Here is a 23,624-nt window from a genome sequence, read left to right as displayed (position 1 = left end):
TGCAAATTTATATTAGAAGAAAAAAGCCCAACAAACATGGATTTATCTCCCATTTAAACGGATTTTCATCATAAAAAATTCATCAATAGCTGCACATATGACATATAATAATACTTATGAACATATACGCTGTAATTTATCAGAAGATTTACGATGCATTTGATGAACTAAATATTAAGCGTTTTGTACAATATAAGAAATTCTTATCTAGATTGCTGTTGTGAATGAAACATACTATAATCTACTATGAATGAGACACATTAACAATATTACTGCATACACATATAAGATTCCATACATGATAATGATAGTGATGTAATGACATATATTCAACTTATTTGTGGCGCTGATTCCAGTTTCCAACTATTCACATATGAAACACAAATAAATAACTATTCACAATCAATTAGTTCTCAAGTACTCAAAATGCTTTCGAAGAACTTTCTTATAATGCTTCAGTACTCTAAATTCAAACCTTCAAAGCTAGAACTACAACTGAATATATGTTCAAACACAGATAAATAAAATTATTGATAGTCCATGCAGCTCCTGAAAGAACTATTCCTAGGCTCCTAACTCCATATAACTCCTGGGAGAACTACTCCTAGACTCCTAACTCCACGCAGCTCCTGAAAGGAGTAGTCCCGCACACTACCAGTCCTAACCAGCTCAGTCCCGCAAGCCTAATCTTGGTAAATCACAGCACTTGAGACGTTGGCTCAAGCACATGATGGGGACAACTATCACACATCAATCATGCGAATAATCAGGGCACGTGTCAGAAGATCCTCAGAAGATCCTCAGAACATTCCTCAGCCAGTCCCGCACTGACACGTGTAAAGCATCCACTCCAGCCAGGTGTCCTCCGCTCCCAGAACCAATGGATACGATTTAAAGGTATCAACCCCAAAACCCTACCCTTGGGCTATAAATAGCCCAGGAAGGTGAGGTATTGGGGTTAATCATTCTTTCACACTCATATACACACACAACCATCTCTCATTCCTTTCCATCTTCATCTTCCTCAAAAGCGAGTTCTTATTCTCACACCGGAGGCGCCGCGGGACCCAAACCCCCTTCCGGTGTTGTTTTGTAGGAACCCCACCACAGCTACACCACCACAGCAGCGAAGGATCCAGGCACGGCGACGAAGGAGCAGCCCCGCCACCAGGATTTATCATTTGGCGCTAGAAGGAGGGGTCGCTCCATCCTTGGGTCTCGGTGCCCCTGGATTCACCTTCATCAACAAGCTCTTGAAAGAGTCCACTTATTTAACTAGTAAGAACCCAAGCAACCAAGCCCTCTCATAAAAATAGATGTTGTCATTTTAAGCCACATTTGTGTGTGCTATTGTTCGTTTTGTTGATTTTGCTTTAGTTGGCATATTGTCTTTCTGTTTACTACCACCTTGTTGAGTAGTCCCAGAAGATTGTTTAAACTAGTCCCAGGAAGCTATTTGTTGGTGTTTGTTGTTATTCTGGGTAGTTTTTGCAATTTTCAAAAAGCAACCCTAGACCGATACTTTCTGTAGCATATTGTTGTTAGTTGTTGTTGGTATTGTTGAGAAATGGCAAGACCAGGAAAGAATACCTCTGGGAGATCAGCTGCTAGTGCTCAGGTCCAGGAGCCGGACCGCTCCCAAGCCCTTGATCCGGGAGCCGAGAGAGAAACACTCCAGGAGCAGCCACTGCACACTCCTGTAGTGGAAAGAATTATAAACACCAGGGATGCGAGAAGCCTTATTGAGCTTAATCAATACAAATACACCAATGTCCCGGTAGCTGAAGAGCACATGGCCAACCTTACAAGTGATGAACTAGCAGAAGCAATCAGACTATACAGGCAGGAGCAGACCCGGCTCCAAGAAGAAGCCGAACTCGAGGAGGAACCAGAGGATTCCGGGGACTCCCAGCAATCGAAGAGATATGTGTTTGACCAAATTGGAGCCAATGGGAAGAAAAGAAAAAAAGATCAAAGCAAGAAAGAAGCAGAAGCTGCTAAGCAAAGAAAGTTGGAAGAGGTCCGGGAGCAAATCAGGAAAGAGGAAGAAGCAAAGCTTGAGCTAAAGATCCAAAAGAGAATACAGCTAGAAGAAGAAAAGCTATTGGCCAAGTCTAGGAGCGAAAGAACCCGGAGAGATCCTACTCCGGAGCTGATTTCTGATGATGAAGAAGAAGAGAAGTAGAAGGACCTGAAAGACATGATTTATGAATTGCAAAGAAAGATGCACAGGGATTCATGAGTAGAGATTGGAGAAACACTCACTCCTTTCAGCCACTCCTTGGAAGCTATCCCTCGGCAGCGGGACTTGAAGCATTACAACTTCGACTCCTTCGATGGTCTGGGAGACCCGGATGAGCACCTGAACTACTTTGAGCAGATAGCGCAGATATATTATTACAATGACTTGACGAAATCAAGGTTCTTCGCTTCAACTCTTAAGGGAGGGGCCCAGAGATGGTTCAGCAGAATCCCCTCCCGCAGCATCCACAGTTGGAAGGAGTTCCGTGCTTCTTTCCTTCGGAGATTTCGGGCAAACAAAACGCACGACAATGAGTCACTCTCTGCATACATGCGCCGGTTCTAGGAAGCAATCAATAAAGTTTCGAGTTTGGATGAAAGGGAAGCTTTGAGCATTTTCAGGAGGAACCTGGACCCAGAGCACAATGAAAGATATATAGTGGAGCTAATCAATAAGGAGCTGCAAAGCCTGGCAGCAGCTTACTCTATGGCTGCCAGGTTTATAAAGGAAACAGATGTGCTCCAGGCAATAAGGATGACCCGGAATGGGGGGTCCAGGAGTAAAAACACTAATGACCGACCGAAAGAGGGTTACCATCAGGATAAGAAGTTCAAACAAAGAACCAAAGCCAAGAAAGATAAACTACTCCGGTTTTCCAGAGACTTGGTCCTAAAAAGGAGTCAAGCAGCGACCCAGGACCCACGAAGCAACCCCGGGAGCCGAAGCAGGAGCCGAACTGGACTCCTCTCAATATGACCCGAGAGGAAATCTTGAAAGAGGTAAAGGACAAGCCTTTCTATTACCCTCCGAAACCAATGCAAACTCCTCCGAAGAGCAGGCCTTACAATAGGCAGTGTGATTATCATGAGACCCATGACCACAAGACCGAGAACTGCTTATCACTCAAGTACTTCATTGAGGACCAAGTGAAGAAAGGAAACATGAACAAGTACTTAGTCCGAGACAATAACAGGGGGAAGTGCAGAAGAGAGGGAAAAATGTAGTCAATGTAGTCTTAGGGGGCTCCCACTCCCCACCTCGAAGTCCGGACTTCGGTGAAGAAGTGCTCTCAATCCAATCACTCCCAGACCTGGTGATATCCTTCAGCAACAAGGACTACGAAGGAGTCAACCCTCATCACAGTGCAGCTTTGGTTGTCACTCTGGACATTTTGATAATGAAGTAAGGAGAATGCTCATAGACAATGGTTCCTCAGTAAATATTCTCTTCAAGCACACAGTGGATAGAATGCAGTTAGGGAGCATCCGCTCAAATGAGTGCCGGGAGAACCCACTATATGGGTTCGGCCACAACTTAGTCCCAATCCAAGGAATTCTATATCTGCCAGTCATTTTTGGAGCTGCTCCTAACCAAGTGACTCATGTCATTAAGTTTTATGTGATCAACGCTCCTTCGTCATACAACGGAATCATTGACAGGTCAGCTCTAACCATGATGCAAGCAATAACTTCAATCTCCCATCTCAAGATCAAGTTCCCAACCCCGACAGGAGTCGGGTAGATAAAAGGAGATTATGGAGTTGCTGAAATATGCTACAACCAGGGGTTAGTTATGGCAGAAACACACCAGGATAACAAAAGGAAGGCAACAGTCCTTCGCAAGTAATAAAGCATGAAGAAGAACCGACCCCGAACAAGGGAAGAAACAAACAAAACAAGTCCATAAGGACTAGCAAGCAACCAAGTCATGGTAATGGACAAGGCAAATCAAGTCCTAGACCAAGCCAGTCCTACCATGCAAGCAACCAAGGAACCTGAACAAGTAAACTCCTATCTGAAGAAGAACTCTGAAGCCCGAATCTATCAAATGGTTTCCAACAAAGAACAAGAAAAAAATCGAAGCTACAGTTGAAACAGAAGAAGTCCAGATTGACGAAAGCAATCCTAACAAAAAAGTGAAAGTTGGATCAGGACTCGAGCAGTCCTTCAAGGAAAGATTAGTGTCTCTACTCCGGGACTACAAAGATGTTTTTTCCTGGAGCCGAAGAGACATGCCCGGACTACATGAGTCCATAGCAATGCACAGCTTGGATGTCAACCCCAACAGAAAACCAGTCAAACAGAAGAGAAGAAATTTTGCCCCGGAGAGGCAAAAAGCAATCGATGAAAAAGTGGAAAAACTACTCAAAGCAGGAATCATCAAAGAAATCAAATATCCGGAGTGGCTAGCTAATGTTGTTATGGTGAAGAAGTCCAATGGCAAATAGAGAATGTGCGTGGACTACACTGATCTGAATGATGCATGTCCGAAGGACCCGTATCCTCTCCCAAATATTAATCAACTAATAGATGCCACCTCCGGACATATCATGCTAAGTTTCATGGACGCCTTCTCCGGATACAACCAGATAAAGATGAACCCGAAGGACATACCAAAGACATCATTCATAACTCACAGAGCAGTCTATGCTTATGTGATGCTACCATTCGGTCTGACAAGCGCGGGATCCACTTACCAAAGAGCCATGAACAAGATATTCAAGTCCCAGATTGGGAGGAACTTGGAGTGCTATATCGATGACATGATCTCCAAATCAACCAATATACCAGGGCATGTGGAAGATCTGAAGGAATGCTTTGACAACCTAATGAAGAACCAACTCAAGCTGAATCCGGAGAAATGCACCTTCGGAGTAGGAGCAGGCAAGTTCCTAGGATTCATGATCAACAACAGAGGCATAGAAGCCAATCCAGAGAAAATAAAAGCAATCCAGGAGATGAAAGCTCCTAGACCCAAAAAGATGTGCTGAAGTTACCAGGATCCCTTGCAACACTCAGGAGATTTATCTCAAAACTAGCAGAGAGGTGCCTACCATTCTTTGATTTACTCAAAGGAGCAACCAACAAGAAATAGGTGAGCTGGAGTCCGGAATGCCAAAAGGCATTCGAAGAAATCAAGTCCTACCTCTCTCAGCCACCAGTCCTAACTAAGGCTCAACTAGGAGAGCCTCTCTACTTATACTTGTCAGCAGGAGCACAAGCTGTAGGAGCTTCCCTAATCAGAGAAGAGAATGGAAAACATCAACCAATTTACTATGTAAGCCAAGTCTTAAAAGATGCAGAAACAAGATACCCAAGATTGGAGAAGTTTGCCTTTGCCTTAGTCACAACTTCAAGAAAACTCAGGCACTACTTCCAAGAGAGAGAAATCAGAGTAGTAACAAATCAACCACTAAGGAAAATAATTCACAAGCCAGATGTCTCGGGAAGACTTGTTAATTGGGCTGTGGAATTGAGCCAATTCAATTTAAGCTTCATTCCCAGGACTGCCATCAAAGCTCAAGCACTTGCAGATTTCATAATCGAATGCAACTTCCTAGAAGAAGATCCAGAACCAATGGACATGGATCAGGAGCCAAAAAAAGGATACAAGTCCGGGAGCCTGGACCTTAAAGGTAGACGGTTTTTAACAAGTGAGAGGTCAGGAACCGGACTCATACTCAAAAGTCCAGAAGGATTCAAGATTCAGACAGCTATATCTTTCAGTTTCCCAGCAACAAACAATCAACCAGAATATGAGGCATTGATCACAGGACTAAAGCTCTCCAGGACTCTAAGGGTCCAAGACTTAAAAATCTACAGCGACTCCCAATAGTGGTCAAGCAAACAAATAGAGAATACATAGCGAAGGACCCTACTCTGGCGAAGTACCAAGCACTGGTTCAGAGCTACTTAGCTTTAATACCAAGCCATCAAGTCCTTCAGATATGTCGAGAAGAAAATGAAGAAGCGGACATCCTATCCAAATTAGTCCAGAACTCATCAGATTTGGACTGCTCAGTTTACTTCGAAGAACTCCACAAATCATCCATTGAATCCAGAGAGATCTTGGAGATAGAAAGCAACCAGAACTGGATGACTCCCTTCATCAACTACTTGGACAAAGGGGAGCTCCCAGAAGACAAAGGAAAAGCTCAACGATTGAAAGCAAAAGCAGCCAAGTTCTTCCTCGAAGAAGGACTACTCTACTGAAGGACTTTCTCATCTCCTATCCTGAAGTGTATTGGCCCAGAAGAAGCAAAGTACTGTTTGGCGGAAGTGCATGAAGGGATATGCGGAGACCACATGTCCGCAAAGGCCCTAGCTTATAAGATCATAAGACAATGCTACTATTGGCCAACTATTCATCAGGACGCAATAGAGTTCGTCAAGAAGTGCAAGGAATGCCAACTCTTCAGCAATGTGTCCCGGATCAGCCCAGTTCTACCATCCTCAGTCCTATCACCTATCCCCTTCGCTTTCTGGGGTATTGACATCATGGGACCCTTCCCCCGGGCCAAAGGAGACCTCAGGTACCTGCTAGTCTCTATTGATTACATGACAAAATGGGTTGAAGCAAAGGCAATGAGGACAATCAATCAACAAGACTGCATAAAGTTTATGGACAACATTTTGATGAGGTTCGGGATACCACGAGTCCTATTATCAGACAATGGACCCTAATTCATTGGTTCAGAGTTCGAGTCCTACCTCCAGGAGCGCGGGATTAAGCACAAAAAATCATTAGTGGCATATCCCCAAGGAAATGGCCAAGTAGAAGTAACCAACAGAATCCTGCTCCGAGGAATTGAAAAAAGACTCAAAGAAAGCAAAAGCAAATGGCCAGAAGAACTATAAAGTGTACTTTGGTCCTACAGGACAAGCCCCAGAACAAGCACAGGAGAAACTCCATTCAAACTAGCTTACGTCACAGAAGCAATGCTCCCTATTGAAGTGGGATATCCCTCTCACAGAGCAATAAACTTTGAAGAAGAAGCAAACGAAGAAGGACTCAGAACAAACATGGAGCTAATTGATAAGGTCCGGGACCAAGCTGTAGAAAGGATGAAAAAATACAAGGAGAAAACAAGAGAGCACTTCAATAAGAAGTCAAGAGTCAAAAACTTCCAAGTTGGAGACTTAGTCCTTCGAGACACTGAAGCATCAGATCCCACAAATACTGGAAAGCTAATGCCCAAATGGGAAGGACCATACAAGATCAAAGAAGTCCTCAGGCCAGAAACCTACAAGATCCTGAACATGGATGGCTCAGAAGTCCCAAACACTTGGCATGTACTAAGGCTAAGAAAATTCTACCAGTAGGAGAACAAACAAAGCAACCAAAAATCTTGTAGCCAATATGGCAAGCAACCAATTTATTTTTCCTTATATTTTGTATGAATGATTAATCAAAAGCTTTTCCCCTTTATATACTTATCAAAGCTAACCACCAGTCCGGACAAGCTATTAGTCAGGACTAGAGCAGCCATTTTTACTTGGAATTAATTTTCTAACTAAAAGCAACCACTAGTCCGGACAAGCTATTAGTCAGGACTAGAGCAACCATTTTTACTTAGAATTAATTTTCTAACTAAAAGCCACCACTAGTCCGGACAAGCTATTAGTCAGGACTAGAACAACCATTTTTACTTGGAATTAATTTTCTAACTAAAAGCCACCACTAGTCCGGACAAGCTATTAGTCAGGACTAGAGCAACCATTTTTACTTAGAATTAATTTTCTAACTAAAAGCCACCACTAGTCCGGACAAGCTGCTAGTCAGGACTAGAGCGATCACTTTTATTTAGAATTAATTTTATAACTAAAAGACACCACTAGTCCTGACAACCTATTAGTCTGGACTAGTGCAACCATTTTACTTGGAACAAATATTCTAAGTGAAAAAGCTAACCACTAGTCCGGACAAGCTACTAGTTAGGACTAGAGCGACCACTTTTACTTAGAATTAATTTTTTAACTAAAAGACACCACTAGTCCGGACAACCTATTAGTCTGGACTAGTGCAACCATTTTACTTGGAACAAATATTCCAAGTGAAAAAGCTAACCACCAGTCCGGACAAGCTACTAGTCAGGACTAGAGCGACCACTTTTACTTAGAATTAATTTTCTATTTAAAAGACACCGCTAGTCCGGATAAGCTATTAGTCTGGAATAATGCAATCTTTTTATTTGGAATACATTTTCTAATTGAAAAAGCTAACCACTAGTCCGGACAAGCTACCAGTCAGGACTAGCGCAACCATCTTTACTTAGAATAAACTTGCCAAGTGAAAAACCTAACTACTAGTCCGGACAAGCAATTAGTCAGGACTAGTACAACAATTTTTACTTGGAAAAATATTCTAAGGCAAAAACAAACTACAAAAACAAAGCAAAATAACATCAAGAAAAGCAAATATTAAAAAAGTTAGCAGACTTGAACAAGCCCGGAGCAAATTACGAATATTATAAATATCAAAGTTATCAAACGTCTTCAAGAAATATCAAAGTTACAAATCAAAGAAAAGACAAGACTCCGGAGCACTAGGAGGCAGGAAACTGGGGCAAGGCCCGTCGAACGGCTCCGGATCCCCTAGTACGAGCTCAAAATTTTCCTTTGCCTTAATAAACTCAGTAACGAAGTTGTCCCAATCGGCCTCCGGATTGGTCTTTATATGTCGCTCTGCAACCAACCAGCAACGGGCTATCTCCGGAACACCAGCATTGGCAAGAACTTTGTCATACTCCTTGGATCTCTTGAACTCTGCAATGACTTTAGCCTCCAGACGCACAACAGACATCTTCCTCCGGAGCTCAGCCAATTCAGACTTTAGATCAGAAGCTTCCTTTTCAGCATTCTTAGCCCGGGTCCTGACATCATCAAGCTGCTGGTTCAGTCCGGAGAGAGAAGTGTCCTTAACAATGATCTGGTCCCGGAGCCGGCTAATCTTAGAGTCCTTATCAGCAATGGCAGTCCGGGAATTTTTGAGCTCATTGTAGGTCAGAGAAGCTGATCCGGTCATATACCCACCAAGCTGCAAAAAATAGAGAAACTTAGAAAAATATTCTAAGGCAAATCAACACAAGAAACGAGAACAAGAAGAACACATACCTGACCCCAGAGCCGGGAACACTTCTTCATAGTTGTATCAAATCCGGACTGGTTCATCCTCCTCCAGTCAGCTTGAGTAGGAATCCCAGCCATGAAACGAGCAACTTTCTCCTCCAGCCCCGGACCACTTGCATCCGGACTCTCATCATCAACAGTCTTTCCTTTACCGACCCCAGACCCGGAACCAGGTTCAAAATTTTCGGCCCGGGGAGGTTTACTTCTAAGGGTCCGAAGCCTCTTCTTCCTTCTTCCAGAATCACCACCCGGAGCTTCGCCTATAGGACCAAGATCCTCAAGATTAGAAAACTCATCTCCAATATCAATTTCAGCATCCTGCTCTGGACCAGACTGATTTACATCAACTTCGGGCTCTGGTCTCGAGACCACATTACTCTGGGATCCCTCCTCCACGGAGGCATTAGATCCGGACCAGCAGCAGCAGTTTTCTTTGGCAACTTAAAAGCTTTGCCAAGACCTTTCAGCGCATCACTGTATGCCGAAGACGACATATCCGGATTATAGTGCGGCAAACCTGAAAAGGAACAAAACAAAAATACAAGTCAAAAAATACGAAGAACTACAGCAGGACAAAGTGGACGAAAAGTCCGGACACAAAATAGATAAGAATCCCGGAAATAAAAAATATATAACTTACACCCTATCCTATGCATGGTCCTATACATCATAAAAGTATCCCGGGTCATCTGGAAACCCAAACATTCATAGAAGGCAAAAATCATCCGGATAGCGTCTCCCCGAAGAATATCTCTTCGGAACCGAGTCCGGACTCCTTTAGCAGCAATATGGGGCAGATAATACAGGTCCAGAACCCTCAGCATAATAAGCTCCCCATTCCAATGCTTCAGGGAAGACTGTTGAATAACAGGCCTATATGATCCACCATAGCCGCACTCCGGGGCTCGGAACCGAATCTCGTACAGAGGCATCTGACTAGACCGGACTAGGTGGAAAATATGATGCCACAACTTAAAGGCGGGCTGCACTTTGAACTGGTTGCAAGAAGCAATAAACCAGCTCATCCATTTGATACCATTCGGAGTTATTTGCATCGGAGACAGCCTATACTCATACTTACACAAATGTTTGAGGAACAAATGCCAGTGCGGATTCCACCCGTACCGGAGATACTCCAACCAAACCGGAACAAACTTATCAGCTGGCCTATGATAAATCCGCTCATCCGGCTCCGGCCACCTCCACTCAATCCGGGGATCTAACTGAAAAGCTGCCCGGACAGAGGAATTCTGAGCCGCATTATCTAACGCAGCATACTCGTCTTTAAGTTCATAATGCTCCTTAGCAACTATACTATCAGCAAATTTCCTGTCGAAATCCTCCTTATTATATGGCCCCGGACCAGCGTTCGGCTGTCTAGCATATACGGACATAATACTTCTGTAGTAGAAGCTATTATCTATCTCATCGCTCTTCGTAACAAAATAGCTCGGAGTCGCAACCCAAAGCCCCTCCAGAGTGCAGGGGACCTTCTTAGAGGAAATCCGAGCTACGGATAGCTTGGTTATAGCTTCAGAATCTGAGGTAGAAGCCTTCTTCCCCATCTCTATCCGCTTAGAATCACTAGATGACTCCAAATCCGAACCTGAAGGCCCCGGGTAGCAAGCTATATATGCCTTGGCACGAGCTTTAGTCCGGACCATAAACCTAAAATAAGTGATACAGGTTAGTCTAAAACCCTACAATTTATTTTTCTTGAAAGCTACATGGTCCGGACTACCCTACATTCAATTTTATCTCAAGTCAAAAGCAACCAGACTACCACTCCGGACTACGAAACTAGCCTATTACTCCGAACCCAGAGACCACAATAACACAAAACAGTAACCAATTACAAACTCCAAACACAAAATCCCTAGTCCGGACTAAGCCACCAAGTCCGGACCCAAATAAAAAACCCTAAACCCAGAAACACTATCAACAAGAATCAAAAAGCAAATCACGCCCAAAGCCATATACATACACGCATATACAACATTCAACAAAAACAAAACACAACAAAATAAACAACCCAAAGAGACATAAACAGAATCAATCCAAACTAAACAATATCGAGGCAAATACAAAGGAGAAAGACAGAAAAGCAAGGAAAAAAACTTACAAAGTAGAGATTACAGAGAGATTGGGGACGCTCGATCAACAGTCATGAGCTCGGAAACTTCTGCGACAAACACCAGAAAAGCTCCAAAGAAAGAGAGAAAAAGAGAAGAGAAAGAGGCAAAGCAATAAAAAGAAAAAATAAAGTCCCAGGGGTGCCTTTTATAGGCACGGTGAAATAATAACACCACGCCACGTGGCAAGATCTGAACGGCCCATCAAAACCGTAATTAATAAAACTAATGACGAGGCACGTCTCTCCACATTCTTACAGCTGTAACAATTCAAATAATTGGGGGGAAATTCCCCAAAACCGTTTCAACTTCAAATTCTGGACTCCTTCGCACAGAGCAATCCGGACTGGGGGGCAAGAAAAGCTCAACTCCTTCCAAAGACAACCACCTTAGTCCTGATTTGCCGAACTCAGCACAATCCGAACTGGGGGGCAAGAAAAGCTCAACTCCTTCCAAAGATAACCACCTTAGTCCTGATTTTCCGAACTCAGCGCAATCCGGACTGGGGGCAAGAAAAACCCAACTCCTTCCAAAGACAACCACCTTAGTCCTGATTTGCCGAACTCAGCACAATCCGGACTGGGGGCAAGAAAAGCTTAACTCCTTCCAAAGACAACCACCTTAGTCCTGATTTGCCGAACTCAGCACAATCCGGAATGGGGGGCAAGAAAAGCTCAACTCCTTCCAAAGACAACCACCTTAGTCCTGATTTTCCCAACTCAGCGCAATCCGGACTGGGGGGCAAGAAAAGCTTAACTCCTTCCAAAGACAACCACCTTAGTCCTGATTTGCCGAACTCAACACAATCCGGGCTGGGAGGCAAGAAAAGCTCAACTCCTTCCAAAGACAACCACCTTAGTCCTGATTTTCCGAACTCAGCGCAATCCGGACTGGGGGGCGAGAAAAGCTTAACTCCTTCCAAAGACAACCACCTTAGTCCTGATTCACCGAACCCAGCGCAATCCGGACTGGGGCCCAAGAAATGCACAAATTCTTCAAAATAAAACAATCAAAAGCTCATGTTCTACAAAGAGCCCAAATTTACTCCCCCATCTAGAAAATCTGAATAAGGGAGTGGGGGGCACATGATAGTCCATATAGCTCCTGGAAGGACTACTCCTAGGCTCCTAACTTCATATAACTCCTGGGAGGACTACTCCTAGACTCCTAACTCCACGCAGCTCCTGGAAGGAGTAGTCCCGCACACTACCAGTCCTAACCAGCTCAGTCCTGCAAGCATAACCTTGGTAAATCCCAGCACGTGAGACGTTGGCTCAAGCACATGATGGGGACAACTTTCACGCATCAATCATGGGAATAATCAGGGCACGTGTCAGAAGATCCTCAAAACATTCCTCGGCTAGTCCCGCACTGACACGTGTAAAGCATCCACTCCAGCCAGGTGTCCTCCGCTCCCAGAACCCATGGATACGATTTAAAGGTACCAACCCCAAAACCCTACCCTTGGGCTATAAATAGCCCAGGGTGGTGAGGTTTTGGGGTTAATCATTCTTTCACACTCATATACACACAGCCATCTCTCATTCCTTTCCATCTTCATCTTCCTCAAAAGCGAGTTCTTATTCTCACACCGGAGGCGCCGTGGGACCCAAACCCCCTTCCGGTGTTGTTTTGTAGGAACCCCACCACAGTTACACTACCACAGCAGCGAAGGATCCAGGTACGGCGACGAAGGAGCAGTCCCGCCACCAGGAGTTATAATTATGTCAACCAAAACTTCTTAATACAGTGAAGTAGTTGATCCCGTGCTTAGTGCATTAGGTCTGCAATTGGCTCTGAAACAATAGTCTGTGTAGCTATATCTAATATTTTGATTATATATCGTGCAGCTTTGAAAAAATCTGCTTAGTTTAGACTTTAGACAAAGATAATTCACTTGAGTGAAATTTAGATTAATTCCTGACAAGAATTATGTACTGGATTAAAAAATGACACAAAATAGCAGATTTTGAGGAACTTTATCATTTCTTACTAAAATGATTTAGATATATCCAATAACCAAGTATTTAAATTATACAAATTCTTAGTTGAAGTATATACAACAATACAAACATAAGTTCGACTGGAGGAACATAAAACCAATGCGCAGGTATTTGTAATATGCATAAGTAGTAAAAATTGCCACTTATTGCAAATTACTAAGCAGTGGGATAGGAAGCCTGCATTGCAATTCCACATATGCCTTCCACCGCAGCTATGCCTCTTTGCATTTTTATGTAACCTGCTTCGCCCCAACTTGTTCCCCATGAGTTCTTTACCAGCCAGTACTTGGTTCCATCAGCAGCTGTGCCATACCCTACAGCAGTCACTCCGTGATCCAACTCTGTTCCACATTGACCTGTAAAGACACCACTAGAATAGAATTGGAAGTCGTTACCGCTAGCATCAATGGCAACGGAGATTGGTTGGTTTGCAACAGCTTTCAGCAGTGCACTTTCACTATTTGCAGGCACATCCTCGTGCCCGGTTATCGTGGCTGCATGGTTTGCTTCTTTGTTGGCATTGCAAGTTCCATCACTTCCACTGTAAGGGTAGTTTGTTTCAGTTGAGAGGCCGTGGTTTTGTTGGATGAAGTCAAATGCATTGTCCATAAGACCACCCTCACATCCTTGATCTTCGCCACTAGTATCACAATCAACCAGTTCTTGCTCGGATAGAGAGATCAACTTGCCGGTTTTAAGCTGAGTAATTCCTTCCATAGCTGCCACAGCCGAAAATGCCCAGCAGCACCCTGTAAATTATAGAAGTATTAAACGATACAACAAATATATCAGATTGTTAATACTTAATCGTGACATAAGATTTCAAGACTTACCACATTGTCCCTGGTCCTTAATAGGTGTAACTGCACCTTTCGTTCTCCAGTCCATACTAGATGGTACTGCAGTAACATTTTCATATCTGAAAACATTTTCCGATGTAGCACAGACATGGCTCTTGAATTTGTTTCTTGAGTTTGTAAACTCTTCATTAGTAAGGTCTGCAAATTCATTGACCCCTAGTTTGTATGGTTTGTTATTGGCTTTATTAAATGTCAGGATATATTTTAGGTTATCTTCGAAGATGGTTGCACGCCTACTTTTCTCATCAGCGCTTTTGTACACACGTCCATAGCGTGTCATCCATTGGTCATGCGTCTCAGATATTGATGCCTCATTGAGGGTTCGAGCTGCAGCTAGAGATGCCAAGGCGCCAAAGGTAAAGAGCAAAGCCATGACAATGCATCGGTGCTTTCTAGTAAAAGCCATTTTATGTTTATGAGAAATGATAGACGCTTCAAGTGTACTGCTAGCTTATGATTTCTACCTCTAGATTTGTGCATTATATAGGTGGTCATGAAACAATGTTATTTGGGTATTTTGGATATGCTACACAAATTTGTTGCATCAGCGTGCCTGATAAAATGGGGTTGATTCCGACATCGTTAATCAAGTATTTAAATTCATTTGAAAACGTTAGTGTGGTACGGAGGACTTCCTCGTTCGTCATTTGAAGATATTGTTGTGACATACAGGAGGAGTTCACATGTTACAAATTTGTCCTGGATCAAGTTTCAGTAGTTAAAGCATATTTTATGTTGAATATAGCAGCACGGCAACATTATCTGAAAAGGATTCCTGTAATATTGTATGGATTACTAAGGTGCTAGATTTGAGCATTTTACATGTGAAACAGATTTAGATGAGCCTGGAAGTGAGAATGATACTCCATATGTCCCTCCCATTTATTTACATTTTCCTTTTTACAGTATATGTCCGCTCCAATTGTTTATATTTCAAATTTTTTCAAAAATAGTAAAGTTTTTATAATTTTTAAAATAACTACATCCACTACTTCTCTCCACTATACCCACTTTATTTATATAATATTAACCGGTCCCACTATTTTACTCACTTTTTTTACTTTTTTCCACAATTTTATCATTTTTTTAAACTCTGTGCTCAACCCAAATATAAACATTTGGGAGGGACCGAGGGAGTACGATAATTTGTGGATGGTACTTGTTTACTTTTTTTTTTAAACAAGATTACAACAAAAAATATTATAGCTTCAAAATACCAATTCAATACTAAAAATGAGCAAACACAAAACCTATTCCTACAATTTACAACCAATTCACAAATCATAACTCATTAAGACCACACATCAAACACTTGGAGTGCAAACCAAAACTCTCTCAAAATCCAAGATGTTGTCGGAGAAGCCGTCATCGTAACCAGAATCGAAGTGGGTGTCTTCCAGATTGAGTGCAGCAACGGGCTGTTATTGTCCTGTAAATTATGATTTTGTTCCATGGGAATAATTGATGGCTGAGCATTGATGAGACCATTGTCCTGAAGAATGTCAAGAGCATACTTACATTGGTTCAAGTAAATGCCCTGCGTGGATCTAGCAACTTCGATGTCTAGAAAATATCGAAGAGGACCCAAGTCTTTGAGCTGAAATTTAGTGGCAAGATAAGTTTTGATGGTGGTAATAAGATCAACATTATTGCCTGTTACCAATATGTCATCGACGTAGACAAGTACAACTACAAATTGACTGTGCAGATTGAGTGTAAACAAGCTGTTATCAGAGTGTGATTGAGTAAAGCCATAATCTTTCAAGGCAGATGAAAATTTGACAAAACAACATCGTGGGGCCTGTCGTAAACCATATAGAGATTTGTAAAGTTTGCATAGAAAAGCAGAGGGATCAGTTATCTGAGATACAGATGAAACAAACGATAATTGCAGGTATCCTAGGGGTAATCGCATATAAATTTCTTCATGAATATCACCGTGAAAAAATGCATTGTTGACATCCAACTGAGAAATAGACCAGTTTTGAGTAGCAGCAATGGTAATTAACACACGAACTGTGGTCATTTTGGCCACATGAGCAAAAGTCTCGAAAAAGTCAAGACCGTATGTTTGGGTGAACCCCTTGGCAACAAGGCGAGCCTTGTATCTATCAATGCATCAATTGGGAAGATATTTAACTTTAAACAACCACTTGCAATCAACAATATGTTTATCTTTTGGTTTTGGTATAATTTGCCAAGTATGATTATTTTCTAAAGCATTCAGTTCAAGTTTCATGGCCTGAAGCCAATTAGCATCTGTAGAGGCTTGTTTATAGGTGTAGGGTACGGGAACAGCTGCTGTAGCTATTAGAAAAGATTTATAGGAAGGAGAAAAATGATCATAAGAGATGTACTGATGTAAAGGATAAGTACCTGAAGCCAAAGGCAGAGGAGAGGTGCAACTGGTGATCACATTCTTTGGAAGGCCTGTAAAGTCTTTGAATCTGCTTGGTGCCTTACGAGTTCGAGAGGGTTTCAGAACTGATGGAACAAGGTCTGATGAAGAATCAGTGGGCACAGATGGAGAAAAATTGTTTGATAGACTTTCAGACACAGACAAGAGAGGTGAAGAAGATGTCTCAGCATCTTTGTTAGCATCATGAGATATAGTACTGTGCGGTGGATTATATAGAGTAATATCTGGTGGAATATCAGGAGGAATAGGAAACTATGATGAGGGTGCACTGAGAGTGTCAGTTTTAGGAGTATTGAAGGAAAACACATTTTCCATAAATGTAACATGTCTAGTCACATACTGTTTTCTGGTATCAAGGTCAACAACCTTGTAACCTTTTTGATTAAACGGATAACCAATGAACACACATTTCTGAGAGCGAGGAGCAAACTTATCAGTGTAGGCAAGTTCATTGGAAATAAAGCATACACATCCAAATGGTTTCAGATGGTTATAGTCAGGTGTTTTGTGAAAGAGTAATTCATAAGGAGACTTATAGTCAAGCATTTTTGAGGGAAGAAGGTTGATAATGTATGTAGCAGTGAGCAGACAATCACCCCGGTACATGATGGGTAGATGGGACTGAAATTTTAATGCACGAGCTACTTTGAGTAAGTGTTGGTGTTTATGTTCAACAATTCTGTTTTGTTGAGGTGTTCGAGAACAACTTGTTTGGTGAATGATACCCAAAGAAGTTAAAAAAGATTGGACGCGTTTGTTAACAAATTCAGTTCCATTGTCAGACCGAAGGACTTTGACGGTAGTATCAAATTGAGTTTTAACATACAACATAAATTGTTGAATTAAACTGAACACCTGAGTTTTATCAGAAAAAAGGAAAAGCCAAGTGCATCGTGAAAAGTCTTCTACAATAGTTAAGAAATAATGACATTGTCCATGTGTGGGATATTTGTAGGGACCCCACACATCACACTGCACAAGATCAAATAAGGCCATACTATGAGAAGTACTAGTAGAAAAAGAAAGTTTATTCTGCTTTGCAAGATGACAGATGTCACAATCATTCAATACATTGGATGGAATATTAGGTAAATCAGGAATGTGACTAAGAACAGTAAAAGATGGGTGTCCTAGTCTAGAATGCCAAAGCTTGTGTAATTCTACAGAGTGTTGTACTTGTACTGAATGAGTAGATAAACCAGATGTATAGTCAAACAGTTGAGGTTGAAGCTTGTACAGGCCATCCTTGAGATCACCAATCTGCTTCCTCATCCTCATAGCAAGGTCCTGAAAAATACACTCATTGGAAATGAAGATAAGATTACAATGATTATCAGTTGTGAATTGAGCTACTGACAACAAATTGCACTGAAAGGTAGGAACATAAAGCACATGTTTAAGAACAATATCACTGGTGAGGTGTATTTCTCCGGAGTGAGTAACACTTACTTTCTGGCCATTAGGAAGATGCAGTTCAGATTGCATAGGAGTAACATTTACCAAGAGTGTACAATCAAAAGTAATATGATGAGTTTCCCCAGAATCAATAATCCGGGAAGTGTCTCTAGTAAGTACACTAGTGTGATTAATAAGAGTGAAGGCATGTGATTGAAAACAAGTACCTGCCATATGAGTTACTGTATTAGTCTGAATCCACGGAGCATTGGAGGAAGATGCAGCCTCAGTTGTGGTCTTTAACTTTGCTTGTAGCATAGCAATGATTTTCTGATATTGTTTATCAGACAAATCAGGGGAATCAGCCGCCTCATCGGAGATAGATGATGATCCTGATGAATTAGCTGCAATAAGCATTGCCTTAGGTTTGGGAGTAGCTGTTCTCGATTTCGGCTTAGGTTGCCCATGTAAACGATGCCAATCAGGATATCCGTGAAGAATGAAACATTTATCTTTTGTGTGCCCTGTTCTTTTACAGTGATCACAAGTCAGAGTAGAGTCAACAGTCCTTTTACTGAACTTTTGAGGACCTGCTTGATTAATTCTAACAGACAGTGCTGAATTATCACTCACGGGATTAGAAATATGAGTGAAGTTTCGTTGATTTTTTTCTTGAAGTAGCATTGAATAGGCATGATCAACATCAGGTAATGGATTCATGAGAAGGATTTGACCTCTGATGGAGGTGAATTGTTCATTTAAACCCATAAGAAATTGACTAAGCTTGATATGTTGTTCGTAAGCATCTAATTTTTGAGAACTAAGACAGGCACAATTACAATTCGCACAGATACATCTAGGAATAGGTGACAAACTGTCCAATTCATCAGGTAAACCACGAAATTGAGTAAAGTATGTGGTTATAGACTTTGTACCTTGAAAGAGAGATGCTAAATCTTTGCGTAACTGAAATAGACGTGGCACGTTAGTTTGTGTATACCTAGCAGCCAAATCAAGCCAAATCTGATGAGCAGTGTTCATATAAACAATGCTTTTGCGAATCTCAGATGACACATAATTAAGTATCCATGATATAACCAGGTCATTGCTTCGTTTCCAAAGAGTTAATTGATGTAACTCAGTAGGTTGAGATAAGGAGCCATCAATGAAGCCAAGCTTCAATTTAGCAGAGAGAGCAATCTGAACAGATCGACTCCAATGATAATAGTTGTTATTTGATAACAATTCAGTAACAAGTGATAGACCTCGATGATCTGCAGAACTGAGATAGTAAGGGTGATTGATATCGATCGTCGTAGAGAGGTCAGATATATTTGATGCAGTCGCCATTGATGTAGATGCAGTTACAGCGGAAGCATACGATTTGCGCATATCAATTTAAGAGAGATCGAGAAATCGAAAGATAGAGAGAGAGAGAGAGATATTTAGGAATCGTATGGCTCTGATACCATGTCAAATTCAGAGGTGAAATGTATGTGATGTGTAAATTGCAGAGAAGTAATGACGAAGATGATCTACATTGTATATCATGAATGAATGTGTTGGTTACATTACAGATAACTCTACTCAGATTATATACATCACACAAGAAGCTTCTACACACTATAATTCTAACTAACTTGTAACAAACTGTGATGACAGCTGTGATGTCACAATGATGTAGTCTCACTCTCTGTGTTTGCTATATTCTTGTTGTGTTGGGAGGTCTGCTTATGATATATAACAACAATTTCCATTTCAGAAGTTTAGGATTCAATTTGGATTTTAGGTCTGCTTATGATATATAACAACAATTTCCATTTCAGAAGTTTAGGATTCAATTTGGATTTTAAAAAGTTTGGTAGTATTTAATTCGGATTATATTTTAAATAATCTATTAAAAAATTTGTTAGTTGTGAATTGTGATCGATATTGCTGCTATGTTTGTATACACAGATTTATTGTAATTTGCTTAATTTTTCAGGTTTTAAATGTACTGTGCTGCCTCAACATGCTAGCCTCCATCATGATAAAAATGGTGAAAAAAAAGACATATCTTAAGTTATCTGTTCAGCTTGCTGCAGTTTTCAAATTTAGTCCCAGTATAAGCACATTAAAGTTATGTTTTGGACAACTGAGATCATTTTAAAGGGCCGTCGAGGATCTGCAAGAAACCTTGTTGTTACCTTTATTTGTGCCCAAAGCACTTGCACTGAGATAGATAATAACTTCGGTTTCATGCTCCTGGAGTTTAAACTTAAACCTTCAGAGATTTACATGCAAGTGTCGTACTTACTAAACTCTTAAGGCCAAAGGAAAATGTTTGTATGTTCAAAGACACTGAGACCGTTAAACAAATTGTTTACCACGGCCACGGATATAAGAAAATCATTGATAGATAGGAATTAAAGTATACATACATATACAAGTGTAACCTTCAGGTATATTTCTGTTCATAGTATTAGGTTTTTTGTTTTTATTTTTGGTCGGGAGTATTAGGTTTTAGTTTAACTGATCATGTTCCTGTAAATCTACCACAGTCCATGAAGTTAACAAATTTTGACAATCCATATTTATTATAGTATCGGGAGCCTTGTTCTCGCAAGAATTTGCGATTATGAGAAAATTAAACATGCCAGAGTTGAGAGTTGCTAGTATAATAATATTATGTGAGTTCGTGATAAGTGAGATGAGCCGATGATTGTTTCTCGATTAAAAATGATAAAATACATACAAAAAATAAAATTATAAAGTATACATGAATAAGTGAAACCAAAAGTTGATAGTACCAAAAATTGGTGAAAACAGAATTAATACTTATGTACATTAAAAGGGGTTTTAGTTATTAATAAAGATTATTAATTATGTATCACTTAAAAGGGAGGTTTGTTTATTAATAAAAGTTATTAATAATTTGTTTTTATTATTAAAAAATACCAGTTTACGGCCTGCGATGCACGAGTTTTGGTTATTATTTATATATTTTTATTTCTATTTTATGTAATTTTATTAAAATTTTATATAAATAATTAAGTACTATATAATGATTATATAATTATATTTTCATTGTGTATAATTTCAAGTTAAGTTGAAATAGTATAAGTAGTATATGATTGATAAGATCTTATTCATATATAATAATGTAAATATTTGTTGTTAGTGAGATTCGAACCTGAAAAATTTATATGTATCTTTATAAATAATAATATAAATGTTTGTTGTTAACGGGATTCGAACCTGAGAACTTATATATATCTTTATAAATAATAAAATAAATGTTTGTTGTTGACGGGATTTGAACCAGAGAACTCGTGGATTGTATTTTTTTAGTATTTGGATCTAACGGCTCTGATTATATGATGAAGAAGATCCGACGGTCAAGATGGAAAGAGATAACCAAAATGAGAGGTTAACCAAACTACAAATTATACCACACTCCGGTTATTATAATATATATATATATGACAGGGATTCGAACCCTGAATTAATAGGAGCATTTTAAATACTAATATAATATTATTTTATTATTACATCCAACGGTTTCCATCTATTTGTCTTTAGATCTAATGGTTGTTATTTACCGTTCCAAACAACTGTACCGAACAACCGACCAACTATCAAAAAGAGAGAGTTCTACTTATGATAGTATAGTATCTGACTACCAAATAAATGGTGTTATGCTTATAATGGTATAGTATAACCCGTGCGATGCACGGATTGCTTTTAACACTCGAATAATTTTTAGTAATATATTTTATCGTAAAATTATTAATATATTAATATAGATTTTGAATAGTTGAAAAATAAATTTAAGAACATAATAAGTTATAAAAATATATGCTTTATGATAGTTTGAGACCTGGCTGAATATAAATAATATATAATATAATATGTTGTTCGCGGGACTTGAACCTTGAACGAAATTGTTAAAAATAAAGAATATAAAAATTTAAATATAATACGTTGTTGATGGTATTCGAACCCTGAACTTATGGGAGCATTTTAAATATTAATATAATATTATTTTATTACTACATCCAACGATTTCCATCTGTTTGTCTTTAGATATGACAGTTGTTATTTACCGTACGAAACAACTGTACCAAACACAAGAGATACATAGGCATCTTGTAAGGATCGATATTCCCGAACGCAAGAACAGCCATTAAAGCTCGAAACTCACAAACCCTAGCATTAAATACTAAAGTACTCCAGTTTTTATTTCACAACATTTGGCACCGTCTGTGGGAAGGATACAACAACCATGGTGAACACACGGAGCAGAAACAACAGTGGGACAGACACTGTAAGTCATATGTCATAGGCCTATTTGTATATTCGAGGATTCAACTCAACTCAAATAAGAATGTAATAAGTAAATAGTGGATCTACCGTCAAAAGAGATCTCACAGAGTAATATCTGTCAAAGGATTCAGAAACAAGGTTCATCTACAGACTTGAGGAATTAATTCACTGGAAGAAGTTCAAGAAATTGATCATGTCTCAGTGATATAAATCAAGAGTGTGGATTTAATCAAGTGACAGAGATCTCGTCAGAGTATCATTAATTACAAGGATTTAATCTAAGGAAAATCAAAGTATCAAAGTCAAGACATGAAGAAACGTCACGGAAGTTAGTCACTCATGAACCAGACAGTACATCGAGTGTCAACATTGAAGTGGTGGAATTGATTCATATATTTCAGTGATTTTCAGAAGATATACAGAAGAATAGATGCTGCTCAAGGTTAATATTAATTCTCTATTAATTAATTAAGTCATATAATTTAATTAAAAAAATAAATTATATCTACAAAAGATTAATTTATTTGATTAATTAAATTAATTGATTAATTAATTCAGAATTAATATTAAGGTTTTTCAGAATTTTTAATTGGTTAAAATCTGTTTTAATTCCAAAAAGACAACTGATTGTATTAGTATGACAATCGGTATGACAATCAATAGTCATACCGAAAGTCATCTAATTCAGTTGATTGTCTTACCAGAATTATTATTAGATTAAAATCACTTATTAATTCAGCAAAAACAATCGGTTTGAACTACTATGACAATCGGTATGACAATTGATTGTCATACCGAAAGTCTTGCTAGTTCATTCTGATTGTCTTGCTAGCTCTAAAGATAGTCCTACCGATTGTCTTACTGAGCCAAAGGATTGTCATGCCAGCTCTATTTTCATTCGGCTGAATTGATTAAAAGAAGCAGAAGCATTCATTCACAATATCCATCCGAAAAACAGTTCAAGAACAAAGAAAAGCAGAAGCTGAAAAATATATCATCTCTTCTCTGCTAAAATCAAGATCACAATTTCTAGCTAGTAAAGTTAAATCCAATCAACTAGAAATCTTTATCTTGTTCTTGTGTAACAATCTAGCGGATCAAAATCCCTAGAACTTAATCTCAAATTGCGTTTAGCATTTGAATCTTTTTATTACAAAAATAGAAAAAGTTCATGTCGAATTTATTCTAGATTTGTGATAATTAATTTGAGATTAATTCCTTGGAATCGATACAGTTGTTGTAACACCTTTCAAGTTTAATAATATTTTTATTTAACTTGAATTTTGTTTCACATTTTTTATTCCGCATTTAATTCGATTATTCGGTACTGTTTGTATTCAACCCCCCCTTCTCCAAACAC

The 23,624-nt window shown here is 39.8% G+C and overlaps 1 protein-coding gene across 1 annotated transcript; it reads right to left on the bottom strand.

Moving 5' to 3' along the window:
* Nucleotides 1-13,441: 13,441 nt before the first annotated feature.
* LOC141711074 (senescence-specific cysteine protease SAG39-like) lies at nt 13,442-14,551 on the bottom strand. Its single transcript, XM_074513517.1, has 2 exons — nt 14,119-14,551; nt 13,442-14,034 (listed from the first exon to the last, which is right to left on the bottom strand). Exons 1-2 carry the CDS (start codon nt 14,549-14,551, stop codon nt 13,442-13,444), a joined length of 1,026 nt encoding a protein of 341 aa, XP_074369618.1.
* Nucleotides 14,552-23,624: the final 9,073 nt, after the last annotated feature.

The sequence above is a fragment of the Apium graveolens genome, chromosome 3 (assembly GCF_009905375.1).
Source record: "Apium graveolens cultivar Ventura chromosome 3, ASM990537v1, whole genome shotgun sequence".
In the NCBI taxonomy this organism is placed as follows: domain Eukaryota; kingdom Viridiplantae; phylum Streptophyta; class Magnoliopsida; order Apiales; family Apiaceae; genus Apium; species Apium graveolens.
Note: the sequence above shows the minus strand (reverse complement) of the source record. Positions and strands in the feature narration are given on the sequence as shown.